Below are 14,459 nucleotides of genomic sequence, written 5' to 3'. Positions count from 1 at the left end.
TACAGGGTTAAAGCCCAAAAGAAAGACCTTAACTTTTTTATAAATTTTCTTTTGGTTTTTTTTTAGTGAAAAATATCTTTTTGGTTGCAACATGTAAATCAGCGAATCCAGATTTTGTTTAGCAAATCACCCTCTGACCCAACAACATATTGATCCAACTAAGGCCCATTTTAGTGATCGATATAGCCTGTGGGCCTCAGAGACAATTCACTGATGAATATCATGATTCCTGGCCCGTAATTTCAGCGCCACTAAAATAGAAACGTGGCTCTGAGTTATGACTTATGATTTTATGAAAGAATCAAAGAAAAATTAAAAGTTCGAAATCAAAATAAAACCCTAACTTTCTGAGAGAGAATCGCAGGAAGAACGAAGAACGATGGCTGAGGAAGACAAGAAGCCCAATGATCAATCTGCGCACATCAATTTGAAGGTCAAAGGCCAGGTTTGTTTCTATGTTCTGAATTTTTCTCACTAAATTTACTCCTTCAAGTTTTTAGAACAAACGAATTCACTGAAAAAACAAAGTACTTTTCTAAGAGGATCATATTATTCTTTTAATTTTTGGTTTATGCGTCTTCCTTGATTTTCATAAATTTTTCGTTTTTAAGTGCTCTGTAGCTCATTCGCTCCCTCTGGTGTTCTGATTTATTATCGTGATTTTTGTTTACTATATTTTTTTTCCCTCTCTATTTTTTTTATATCTGCACTTTATTTTTTAAATTGATGATTGCTTATAATATCCAGAATTCTTTCGATTTATGCTTAACCATCGCTCATAGTTGAAGTGTTTTCACTTCTAAGTTATCAGCTACGTTTTGTTTATCCAAGAGGAAATATATTAATTAGGTTTGATACTTTATGTGTTCTTGCGTGATGTGTGTGCTGTTTGAGATACATACAACTATGCTGAATTCCTAATTGTTGAAATCCTGCTATCTATATAGAATGCTCAAATGGCATAGTTCTAGTTATGTCAGTGCCTCAATTTTATTCTGAAGGGTTATATTTGCATGTCATGTTCGTTTTTCATTTTTCATCTTTTTGAGCATTCATGCTTCAGCTAAATCCTAAATGTCTACTTAGCCAAATTGCCATATAAAGAAGTGTGTGTTTGTTGCGCTTTACTGTTGTGTCACTTGCTATCCCCTATTTTCTCATCATGAAAACACATTACCAGTTCATCTGTATGTAGAAGTTAGTAAAATGACATTCCAAGGTTCCCTTAGAGAGTTGCATGATTCTTTTAGCACTTTGTTTCCTTATGTTCAATGCTGACTTTTCAATCAACAAAAGTTTGATGCCTCTCTGACATAAATTTTGTTATGGATGAAATCTGGTATTTTTGTGCAGTAGTGCAATTTATATGAATTGTTTCAGTTTGAAGCCGTGTTTCTTTTCTGGATTCTTTTTGTTTTGCATAATATGATGAGTGTATAATATAATCTGGTCAAAGGTAACCAAGTCTAATCGTTTATGTCGTGGTGTTTTTCTGTCATCTTGCATACAATGATTAGTCCTAAGTGTACAATACAGTCAAAATTTATAGCTCCTTATGGAGTTGGTCTTTTTTGTATGATGATGACGATGATGAACACTTGATCAAAGACTAACTTCTTATTGTTTTCTAGGATGGAAATGAAGTATTCTTCAGGATTAAAAAGAACACTCAACTGAAGAAGCTGATGAATGCGTACTGTGATCGACAATCTGTGGACTTCAACGCCATCGCCTTCTTGTTCGACGGGCGCCGTCTCAGAGCTGAACAGACCCCCGATGAGGTTTGCACTGTTCTTCACCTCTGTTGTTTCTTGATGCTGGGAAAAATATATATTAACATGCACCGTAACCCTGCTTGTTTTGTGTGTATTGCTTCAGCTGGAAATGGAGGATGGTGACGAGATCGATGCGATGTTGCACCAAACTGGGGGAGCCCTGTGAATTCAATCTATGAATATGCTTGTGAAGAATTTGATACGTAATCTAGTGTAGTTGTTAATTTGTTGGTGAGTGTTACCATGGATATGCATGATGGGAATTGTGATACACCCTTTATTGTAGGCCCTGCTTGAAATCTCTTATGGGGTTTTGTCAAGTTTGGTCAAATCGTATGATTATGAAACCTGGATCCTTAAGTCTATATTTTGATCCTTTGACAAAAGGTACAATATAATGTCTTGGAAGAGCCTCCTCTTATGTGCTATGGCCTTGAAATGTTGAGGATATACACATTTTTGGGAGAAATTCAAAAGGCACAAATAAGGGGAATACCCGAGAAATGCAATCCTTTTAATAATTCGCTGTTTCTTTCTATCTAAAGCATTCAACTACGATTTAGCTTTATGCAAACCGAGATCTGAAAATATTGCTTCATCACGATCTTTTGTAGTTTCATAGCCAACTGTATCACTAACAAGAATATATTAATTGAACTGAAAATAGGTGAATCAAATGTACCAACTGGTTTCCTGAAAAATTATCAGTGGCCAAAACATCCATAATTAATTATAATACCAAAAAGGCTTTAAGTATTTGTCATTAACAATTTAATTCGCTAATTTTTAAAAAATTGATTAGTTTATTTGAGAGTAAAGTATTTTTTTTTAGGGCAAGTTACTTAAATAAATAGAATAGAGAAAATATTTACCCAAATGTGCAAAACTGGTTCTTGTTACCTGCATATGCAAAAAGTCATTTCTATGTAATCCGTGGCAACCCACCACGGTTTCAAAACGTGCATAAACCGTGGCAGGTCCCAACGGATTATGGCCAAAAGATATAGAGTGTAAACCGTGGTAGGTCACCACGGTTTTACTAAGGAGAGATGGCGTGCATAAACCGTGGAGAGTCACCACGGTTTATGAAGAAACTTGTTTGCACATAAAACCTTGTGGGTCACCACGGTTTATGTGTGGTAAATAATGGCCAGAAAACCTTGTTAATTTTATGTCCAAGAGACACAACTTATTTTTTATTTTTTTTTTATTATTCTTGTTAATTTTTTATAATTATATTTTTTATTATTATATTTTTTATCTCAAATTTTTTAATGAAAAAAATGAGAATAAATTATATTTTCATAATTTGTTCAAGTTTATCATCAAGCAGAATTACAAGAACACAAAATTTTATGTCTCTGTCCATCAGTATCTTGTCCTATCCTATTTTCAGTGTCTTATCCTATTTTGTTGTTGAAAACAAAGGCAGCCTAATAAATACACACTATATAGTACATTTTATAAAGAAAAAAAAATCATCTATTTCTATTGAATATTTATAATAAAATTTTTTCGTTCTCTTTATGTATTATTGACTAATATATACTATAAAATTTTTACATGTATTATCAATTATTTTTTCATTATGTTTATCCCTATTTTTCATTTTACACTATATTTAAATATTTATTATACTATAAAAAATATTAATGAACATAATAAAATAATTACTTATTAATAATTTTTAGAGTACTCATTAATATTCTTATAATATAATAAATATTTTTTATTTTAAATTTAACAAATACTAATGTATCAATATACACTTATATGTGAATTTATTAAATCTATATAAAAGATTTAATCAATAAGCATGTTAATGAATATTAATATACCAATATTAACAAGTAATTATTTTATTGTACTCATTAATATGTTATAGTGTAATAAATCTTTATTTCATAAATGAAAAAATAAAGATGAATATAACGAGAGAGGTCACCTTAAGCTTAAACGAACTTTTGAGTAGTTTTTATAAGTTCGCCTAAGATTTTAAAAACTTTATAAAAATTCAAAATAAAAAATAAAAACACAGATTCCAAACATTAATGTTTGTGTAATTTATTTTTAAAAATATTTTTTTTATTTTATAATAGAAAAAAATCCAAAAATTTCATGGTGTTTATTATTGGAGTCTAATTTTTTTCTAATTTATTTTACATAAAAAATTTTAAATATTTTAAATTTATTAAATTTCATCATTTTAAATTAAATATTAATTTTTTATTTTTTAGTAAATAGACATCAATTTTTTAAGCACTATAAAAATCATTTTCTTAGTATTATCTGATTTTTTTTTCTATTGTACTCTTTCTATTATAAAAAGTTGTTGTTGATAAGACATAATTTAAGATTCTGCTCATAAATTTATTGTGCTAATAAATTCATTTTCTATTAGATATAAAATTAACAAGGTTTTCTGGCCATTATTTACCACACATAAACCGTGGTGACCCACAAGGTTTTATGTGCAAACAAGTTTCTTCGTAAACTGTGGTGACTCTCCACGGTTTATGCACGCCATCTCTCCTTAGTAAACCGTGGTGACCTACCACGGTTTACACTCTATATCTTTTGGCCATAATCCGCTGGGACCTGCCACGGTTTATGCACGTTTTGAAACCGTGGTGGGTTACCACGGATTACATAGAAATGGCTTTTTGCACATGCAGGTAACAAGAACCAGTTTTGCACATTTGGGTAAATATTTTTTCTATTCTATTTATTTAAGTAACTTGCCCTTTTTTTTATATAGTCACAAAAAAAAAGTATGTTTTTTATATCTAGTATTTGTGATTTTTTAAAATATTCATAACATTTAATCTCATTTAACTTTGTTCTTGATGTTTTTAATTTGAGTAAAAAAAATTTGAATATTTATTATATTTAAAATATTAGAGACAAATTGACAAAATTAAAAATATTTAAAAATAATTTTGATATAAATAAAAAAGGATAAAAAATGTTCCATACTACTTTGTTAAGTTACACGTAGGAGGTCCAAGCGTATTGGAGTTGAGAACATACTTTACTTTTTTTCGTAAGTGAAACATACACACACAATAGGATGGTGAATTCGTGATTCAGTAATTAGATAGAGTAATTATTAATAATTATTAGAATTTAGTTTGTTGTAACGAACTGAATGACCCAACAGAATCTCATCGGCCCAATATATAGATTCGTGGCCCGTTATGTCAGCGTCCCGAAAATACAAGTCATTCTGAGTAATTAAAAAAGAAGCAAAGCAAAAGAAAGAAATTCAAAATTGAAATAAAACCCTAACTTTCTCATAGAGTGAGTGACGATTACACAGAGAGCGAAGAACGATGGCTGAGGAAGACAAGAAACCCAACGATCAATCTGCTCACATCAATTTGAAGGTCAAAGGCCAGGTTTGTTTTTCCTTCTCTCACATTATATATGTTTTAAGCCATCGAATTCCTACCAAAAATTGTTTAACCTTCTTGAAAAGCATCTCATGTTTTTCTGTGAATTTGTGTTTATGTGCCACCTTTAATTTTCGTAAAGTTTACGTATTTTCAGTTTGCTATAGCTAATCCCCTCATTTTGGGACTCTGATTCTCATGATCAGTTGTCTTTATTTGCTATATTTTTTTTTATTTTAGTCTTGAATTTATTTCTATCTACTTTATCTGCAAGTGGAATCGAAGTTTTCAAAGATCGGAATTGAACAGTGTTATATACACTCACATACTCTTACTTAATTGGTTTGATCCCTTGTGTGTTCTTTTGTGTGTGTGTTTGTGCTGTTTGGGCTACAAGTATAACCTAGGTATGGTATGCGAAATTCCCTTTTGAAAATCAAACCCTGCATGTGTCTATGCAATGCTCAAAATGTTTGCTATAGTTATGTTATGTCAGTACCTCAATTTTCTTCATATGTGTATGCATAGCATAATGTTGTAAAATGACATTGCAAGCAAGTAAATACATTTTTGTGCAATGTTCAGCAAAGCTGCTTTTCCTTTTATTTAATTGTTGCAGTTTCAGTGAAAGATGTATAATATAATGAGTTAATAATGCACTTGAAAAGTTTTAGTTCTTTATGGAGTTGTAGATTTATGCTTTGTATTATGGTGATGAGCACTTGATCAAAGAATAATTTTTATTGTATTGTAGGATGGAAATGAAGTTTTCTTCAGGATTAAAAAGAACACTCAACTGAAGAAGCTGATGAATGCGTATTGTGATCGACAATCTGTGGACTTCAATGCCATCGCCTTCTTGTTCGATGGGCGCCGTCTCCGAGCAGAACAGACTCCTGATGAGGTTCGCCCCCTTTCACCCCCTACAGTTCATTGAAGCTAGAAATAAATTTTGATATGCATCATAACCCTATTTGTTTTTCGTGTATTGATTGCTTCAGCTTGAAATGGAGGACGGGGATGAGATCGATGCAATGTTGCACCAGACCGGTGGAGCCCTGTGGACCTAATCTATATCTTTTCTCATGTAGTTCTTGTGAAGAATTTGTTAGTTTAGTTTTATTTGGTGAATGCAACTGCTAACACTATGGATTTGCATGATGGGAATTGTGATGGGTAACTTCATTGTAGACCTTGCTAGGAAATCTGTCTATGGGGGTTTTGTAAGTTTGGTCAACTCGTATGATTGTAAAACCTGGATTATTAATTCTGTAATCTGATCCTTTGATAAAACGTACACTATGATGTCTTGGGAGAGGATTGTGTTGTGCGTTAATGCTTGAAATATTGAGACATATAGACACGTTATTAGGAGAAAGTCAAAAGTCCAAAATATGGGACATATACGAGATCGTACATTGTAAATTATGATTTGTCAAAAAGACAGAAAAAAATTGTGATTTTTATGGTTTAGGGAGCTTCATGTTCTTTTGTAGTTTCTCAAAAACCATTGTAGTGGTGGCAGCTAAAATAGATAACAATTATTCTTTACTTCCCTTTGCCGAAAGAAGCTTCAACTTTTGTTTCTCAAAGTACAAGAAACGACAATTCAAATCTAATGCAACTTTTGTCTTCATCAAACAAACAATCTTTTGGTTAGAGTCTCAAATGACAAAACACAACTCCAATCAAATCCAAAACCAGTAGGTAAAGGACCACCATGTTTGAGGTTTAGAGTGCTCATATGGTTAAGAATTAAGAACTTATGCAAGAAAAAGGAACTATTAAATGAGTGGAATTATGGAAAATAATAAGACCCAAAATTCCGTTTATGGGTCAATATTACAAAGGTTGGAGGGTCATGTTAGGTTTTGTCTAAATAAGTTCAAGCCAATTTATAAAACTACTAGGTTGAGCTAAACCTAACATAGGAGATAAAAGGAGGGGTAAAAAAAAAGAATCACTTTTATTGCATCTACAAAGCATGGTCCCAAATGCTTTACAATCCACAGTTAGACCATGGTTACATAAATAGTCTGCAAAAAATTGAGAGATGTAAGAAAGCTAATATTAGCATTTTGTTAGTCATGAATTTTGGTCCAAGAAAATCTAATTTGCATTGCTGCTTCTGAATTCTAATCTTGATCAAGATCAAGTAGGTGGAAAGAATCTGTTGAGATTGAATGGCAAAGTGTAGAACTCCTCATTTCTGTTGTCTCCTCTAAAAGTTCTAAACTTGACCCACCATGGCATCCCTCTATCTTTCTTTGATCTTTCAACTTCAATAGTGTTGTCAAGGAACACTGCTACTATCAAACCAACTGTTGCTGGTGATGAGAATATGGTATTTAAGAATGCATTGAACTGCAATCAAGTAAATAGAGGAAAATGTAATTGGCCTCAAGTTGAAACTTAAGTCTTGAAATAACTGAAAGTGGCAGCACATGTTTACTGATAGCGAAAGATAAAGATGCTTAAGAAGAACTCACCCATCCGGCATTCGTATGAACAAGGCCGTGTCGATTCCAATACTGATTGAAAAATTGAGGCACAGATATTCCAAGGAACAATGTGAGGCCAATGATGATAAGGTTTCTCATGGAGTTCATGTTTGTGAACTGAAGAAATGATATTCCAACCGAAGCTGACGAATAAGAAAAGGTAGCAGTCAATAGAAGAATAATTGAAAAAAGAGTATGTAGTGATGGCAATGGAATCTCACTAGAGAAAGGGATGACATGACATACCAACAAGGCCAAAGAGAATGCAGTATAATGCAGCAAATATTGGGAAAGGTATGGATGCAAACACAGCACCAAACTTCCCTGAAGAATACACAACAAAAAGAGCACACAAAGAAGCATCAGTGATTAGCATTTGGAATGATTTTAGTGATGATTTGTATGTACAGACCCAGCATAGAGAAGAATATCATGAAACCAGCAGATATCTGAACAACTCTGCGACTTCCTACTCGCGTTAGTCCTAGGAGTCCCACATTTTCCCTAAAATGAAAAACAATCATGCCACTCATCAATCTCCATTGAAAGATACATATAAGAAACTTGTTATAACTTGATGAAGAGGAGGACTTACACAGAAACAGTAGAACCTGTCCCAGTTCCAAAAAGGCCATCAAGCATGATGCCAATTCCCTGAGCAATATAAACAAGGTTAGCTCCAGCCCTCAGTCGAAGGAAGTTGACCATACTATAAATATTACCCTTTCCATTCCAAAACATGTCATTTTAAAAATTTGGTATATTCATAACTCATCACATCCGGATACAGAATTGTTTGAATTAATGCTAACCTGCCAACCAATGCCGCGACTCAGCACAAAAGCAGGAGGTGGAGTGGCAATTGCTAACCGAGATGCCGCCTTGTATGCAGCAGTTGACTGCAACAAGAAAGGCCATGATCAAGGGATTATAGAAGATTCAAGAAAAACCCTGCAAATCTGAAAATTTGAATACTCCCTCCTCCTCAAAACAAGTGTCTCTTTTACTTTTAGGATTATTGAAATATTAATGTATTTGGACAATTTCTTAATTTAGGTACATTAAATTTTCAATTAATCTAAATGTATAAGAATCAGTTATTTTGAGAAGGAGGGAGTAATAGGCAACGGATAGAACAAGAAATAGATACCTCCACCATGGAGACAAGAACTGCAGACATCATAGCAAATGAATGGCCAGCCGAAAATGTAGGTGCACCCCATTGGAGAGGGTATGGGAACATGAACCTATTTGAAAGAAAAGAAACTTTAAAGTTCAAACACAGCAAAATTATTTAAGCATAGAAGAAGAAAATAATACATGCTATTTGTTGTATGTACCATGGAGCAGTGGATATCAAATTCGCTTTGTCAGTACGACAACTGTGTTGTGTTCTAACAGGTTTATGCCGGTAAGCTCCACTCGCTGTCAAGATTACGGCGTAAATCCAGATGATTGGAACACAAATCAACACCGGAAAACGTTCAAATATAGGGATATCTCTAAATGGCCTCACATGCTTTAAGTACTGCAATTATACCAAATTAGTGTGTGAACAATTTGATGAAAATCAGTTTCCATTTTGTTTAAGTTCATATTAAAGGCTAAAGCACTTACTTGTGACAATCCAATTACCAACAGCAGCATTGGTATACCAATTTCTACACAGTTTCCCAACTGAAAAAGAAAATATGAAAGAAAGTTATATAAACTTCAGTAAATTGTGAAGTACTGGTATATATCATGCTACAATGAGCATGGTGAATTGAAGGATTTTGCTAAAGAAAGTGTCATCAAAGTTAGTATCCACGGATAAATTAAGCATTATCAAATAATGTATAAAGATAGATATGTTCCTCAAGTATTATTTCTGAATAGAAACTTTCTTTTTCTCATCTTTGTATTTTCTGTCGAGACACACTTACCAAACTAGAAAAAGAGAGTGAACGATTTATTATAAAGATCATGACAATTAGAATTTAAATCACAGGCACACCTACCACAGGAAATCCGCGTTGAAATAATCCTAATCCAAGCAATCCAACAACGGGTGCCATGCCAAGAGGACTAAAAAATCTGAAAGAGAAAATCCAAAGTAAATGCTTGAACAATCAAACATTTTTTCTTAATTAGGTTCTTCATAAATTAATTCACATGTGAATAATTACCTTGAAAAGAGTCCCCATACTTGGCTGTAACCAAGGATTATCTGAATACTTGAGGCTACAATCATAGCTCCTTGTATGGCACGCATTGTTTGTGTAAATCTCTGCAAACCAATCACATGGCAAGTTCTCTTTCAATACCCTACCAAATAAGAAAGAAATTTAAGTATATTTCTAAGAGAAGCTTATATGATATGCAGATCCCTTAGTTCTTTTTAGTTTGCCAATGTCATTTATATGCAAATAACAGGTTTAAATATTCAGTGGAAGTTAAATGATTAACATTTCGAAACTAAAATTGAGTTTCACACTATTACCATTTTTGCAGCATAACCAATGGATTCTACTGATACACCTTTAAATTTCACTTCAATATAAATGCTTACGAAATAGATACATATACTCGTATAGATGTCTCAATTCTACAGATAATGTATAATTTTAAGGTGCTCTCTAAGTCCTTGTTTGGTAACTATTTCAAAACAAAAATCAGAAATACTTGGAGATAGAAAGAAGGAAAATTACTTCATGAGGATCCGTAATTCGCTGCAATGACGAGTCATTGATAATATAAGCAATCGGAAAAACATATGCAAATGAACCTCCAACTACTGCAGGCAATCTTGTTCCAAAAAGTGCTTGAAGAAGTGTGTTAATTCCAGCTACAAAGAGTAGAGTCTGTATCACCCTTGCCTTGTCACCCTGACCATATGAACAACCAAATCAATAACATAAGAAGACAAATTTTGAAGCAATAAATGTGTGCCAAAATCAACTATTGCTTTTTATGCAAGGAATTGGAAATTTTGGCATACATCACTTCCTCCCATGGCTTGAACTAGCAATGAGGGAATCATCACACTTGTTCCCAGCATCAATATGTAATTTTGAAATGCTAAGAGCACAGCTTCAGCTGCAATACAAGACCAGAACTTCACAGTGAGTGAAAGAGAAAAAGAATGCAAACCATAGTTACTAGAAATCTGGAAAGCATATCGATACACAGTTTGCTTCGATATGCAATTCGCTACTTTGTATGATTAATCTACAAATAATTTTTTGAGAGAATTCAGCATACGATACATACAACAGGAAATCCAATACATGATACAAGTAAACAAGAGAACCAAGATAGCTGTGGCCTAAATTGGATCACGAAACTCAACATTTAATTACTTAAAGCATATAAAACCAATGATCACATCACATTATCCGAATTTGCAAGAAATGAAGAATTCCAAATTACTTAGAACAATGCTATATAATAAGAAAACAGCAGCCAGATTTTTTACAAATAACATACATCATCATTAAGTAGGATGATTCACTATCTATACAGGAGTAAGAGAGGAGAAAGAATTATGATATATCTCATAAGTAAATTCAAATAAAAATTGTGACTATCTATCTTTACTACCAAGTATGTGTGTCCAGGTGACATAAACACATGATTAATGATTTACTTAATCCTAAATTAAAATGGGGGACCACATGCTTTAACATCATTATCAATGGCTAATGTTTTGATTTCATCAACCCACGCCAGAAGAAGAAGAAGTTATGTCAGGGTAAAATGGTAACTCTACTACAACTGTCATCATTACTAGCCTGCTGTTGTTATTACTTATTAGTACTGTTTCATATCAATAGCAATAAAGGACAAGTACAAATTAAAATTATAATCAAATACAGAGAAGCCAAATACGTATCTATTTAAAATTACAAATATCTCCACACCAAAGAATGAGTTTTGAAAAAAGTGCATTCGTTTAAATTTTTATCTTTATTTTAATATGATAACATCATTGTTAATGTTAAAATATAGATTTTCACTATATTCAATTTGAAATCAGCCCAACTAGCAAACAGAACCGAAGATCAAGGGAAAAAGTGCTAAACAACAGAAACAGCAAAAACATTAGCCCCACTCCATCTCAACAGAATAAAAATTTCAACTTTTTGATCCATATCGCCAGAACCGAAGTAACAGCATAATCTAGCACTTCTGGGATAACTCATTCGATAGCAAAGGAAAAAAACAAACAAACACAATGTGCAAAATCAAAACAATAAAAATAAAAAAAATAAAAAAGAAAGAAACTTTCTTCCATTTCTTCAATTCATTTGATTTTGCAATGACAAAATGAATCCACATGAAGAAGTTCTAATAACACTTTCATATCATAGTGCTGCAAAGCTTACAACCCTCTGTTTCCTCTGTTTTTTTTTTTTTAATTATTATCCTTCATTTTAAATGAATATAAGATAAAAGTGGAAAACTTAAACATTAAGAAGCTTATATATTCTTCTCACATGGTAACCAAAGATTATGAAAATGAAAATGGAGGATGAAGAGTGACATATACATATATTTACATAAGCAACTTTAAAGCTAGAGAGAAACAAGGTACAAGCACATTTCTGTGTTATGTTTGGATTATGATGAGAGAGAGAGAGAGAGAGAGAGAGAGAGAGATACCCCAAGGAGGGTTAGAGTCTAAGCAGTAGTCAAGGTCCTGAAGCTGTTCCATAGGTAGATGGGTAATGTCAGCCATTGTTGAAGCTTCTAATGAAAGAGCTTCAGAAAGAAGCAGAGAGAAGAATAAGAAAAACAGAGAAGAAACAGAGTGAAGCAGAGAGAAAGAAGAAGAAGAAGAAGAATTCCGAACAAAGTAAAGTGAATATATAAAGTGAGAAAAAAATTAAAAAAAGAAAGAAAGAAATAAGGATGAATATTTATTTATTAGACTGTGGAAAAGGAAGTGTCTCTGTAACGCCCTCTTCTCTTCTGTCATCAATATTTTTTTTTTTTTTAATTTAGGAGTGAAACTCAAATTCGCGACTTTTAAGTGAGTATAAAAAGACTATGTCATTTGAGTTATAATTCATTACCTAAAATAATGAATCCTTATAAATAATAAAAGTAAGAGTTTGTATCCCAGTGAGATGTCATTTTCATCCTAAGAAGACCAAGACAGTTTAGTACAATTACTCAATTAGTAAGTAGTTAAACTCATGAGTATTTTCATCAGATATTCACATTCAACCGTGTCTATTTTAATAATTTGGAAGCCTTGTCTTCAAGAAACTACCCAGTTACCTTTTTTAATCTTGGTGTAAATATGTTTATATAAAAAAATATTTTGATATGAGTAATGATTTGGGAGTTGCATAGTCCTACAAATTTGCAAGTGGGGTAAAGAGAGCAGCGAATAAATGATACTAAATAAGGAAGCCAGCAATGCACATTTGTCACTTTGGTCTTCTTCAGTCTTCAGAAACTTGTAAACTGTGTGGCCCAACTATTGTACATTTCCCTGCTATTGCAAGTTTAAATTCTCTTGTTGGGTCGTAGTCACAATGGTAATTTATTTGTCTTCTGAGTAATCTAATCATATTTCGGTCAAAATTAACCAACTTGAGTTGGTCGAGTGGTCAGCTCACTCATCCGCTTAAGTTGGGGGTTCGAATCCCGCCTTGTACATGCAGCAACCTATTAGCCAGCGACAGATCCTTAAATAAAGCTCCGATCCACGACAGATTTGTCATTGGCCTGTCGAATTGGGGAATATCGTGGGCAACCAAAAAAAATATATTTGGGTCAAAGTTTATATGTAGTAAATTTTCACGTAAAATTGATCGTTGAGAGTCATTATTAAATTTTCGATTATCAATTTCATATGAAATTAATTGTACCTAAATTTCTACCTCATATTTGGATTTAAAATTTGATTGAAATTAAGAACTCTTAAAGTGAATTAATATGTAATGTAAATAAAAAACTAAATAAAAATAATTTATCCAAAGTGACCTTAAATGAATTAGTAGGGGCGTGGTTTTGTTACATTAAATGCAACCAAACCAAAAGAACCATTTAATTTGTGTATTCTGTTTTGTGGCATTACTTTCACTCATATTCTGGTGGTTGTTTCGTTGGTGTTTCGTAATGGGAATGCAAAAGAGAAGAATATGTGCTCTTGCCTAAGTGGAAGCCGCCGCAAACAGTGCCTACTTTTTCATTTTTGTTTGCCAATTTACTCTTATTGTGTTTATAAATAATAAGTGACTCATGCTATGTAAATAAATTATTCTTATCAATAAAGTTCACCAATATATATCACTTTTGTGTAAAGTAATGTTAATTATATCTATTTATTTTATTTGTTGGTGAATTTTAAAATATTTATTTATTTACAATATTTAGATATATATTTAGTACTAATTTCTACTTAAGTTAGTAAAAAAAGTAAATAAATAATATTTAATAAATTTTATATAATTTATTTATTACTTTTAATATTTTATTTTTTATTTTAAAAAATAAGACAATTTAAACACCATAACAAAATACAATAGAATTTACTTACTAATAATAAGTCCAAAGACAAGACAACAATAATAATCAAATGAGAAATGGAGAAGATTGAGTTTCATCTCACACGAGCATTTGCGACTACATGATATCTAGTCATCTGCTCTCAAGACTATAATTAAATGGAAAAGTCTAGGAGACAGCAACTTTATTAAATTTTGTTCACTGTATAACCAGCAAAAAAAAGTGAGTCATTAGATGAAATCTCATATCAATTTCACACCATTAAAATTATCTTGATGACTATTTAATGG

The 14,459-nt window shown here is 32.2% G+C and overlaps 3 protein-coding genes across 3 annotated transcripts; 2 read left to right on the top strand and 1 right to left on the bottom strand.

Annotated features, from left to right (window-relative positions):
- Window positions 266-2,305, top strand: LOC107608716 (small ubiquitin-related modifier 2). The gene is made up of 3 exons (XM_016310423.2): window positions 266-445; window positions 1,632-1,781; window positions 1,879-2,305. The coding sequence occupies exons 1-3, from the start codon at window positions 380-382 to the stop codon at window positions 1,939-1,941; spliced, it is 279 nt and encodes a 92-aa protein (XP_016165909.1). The 5' UTR covers window positions 266-379; the 3' UTR covers window positions 1,942-2,305.
- LOC107608715 (small ubiquitin-related modifier 2) lies at window positions 4,963-6,485 on the top strand. The gene is made up of 3 exons (XM_016310422.2): window positions 4,963-5,173; window positions 5,922-6,071; window positions 6,169-6,485. The coding sequence occupies exons 1-3, from the start codon at window positions 5,108-5,110 to the stop codon at window positions 6,235-6,237; spliced, it is 285 nt and encodes a 94-aa protein (XP_016165908.1). The 5' UTR covers window positions 4,963-5,107; the 3' UTR covers window positions 6,238-6,485.
- LOC107608712 (nucleobase-ascorbate transporter 1) lies at window positions 7,319-12,579 on the bottom strand. Its single transcript, XM_016310419.2, has 14 exons — window positions 12,313-12,579; window positions 10,649-10,746; window positions 10,359-10,535; window positions 9,837-9,937; window positions 9,669-9,744; window positions 9,286-9,345; window positions 9,009-9,196; window positions 8,819-8,915; window positions 8,481-8,567; window positions 8,264-8,322; window positions 8,081-8,172; window positions 7,915-7,992; window positions 7,657-7,811; window positions 7,319-7,531 (listed from the first exon to the last, which is right to left on the bottom strand). The coding sequence occupies exons 1-14, from the start codon at window positions 12,386-12,388 to the stop codon at window positions 7,319-7,321; spliced, it is 1,557 nt and encodes a 518-aa protein (XP_016165905.1). The 5' UTR covers window positions 12,389-12,579.

This window comes from Arachis ipaensis, chromosome B07 (assembly GCF_000816755.2).
Source record: "Arachis ipaensis cultivar K30076 chromosome B07, Araip1.1, whole genome shotgun sequence".
NCBI classification, from domain to species: domain Eukaryota; kingdom Viridiplantae; phylum Streptophyta; class Magnoliopsida; order Fabales; family Fabaceae; genus Arachis; species Arachis ipaensis.
The sequence above is the reverse complement of the archived record's forward strand: the minus strand, read 5'-3'. Positions and strand labels throughout refer to the sequence as shown.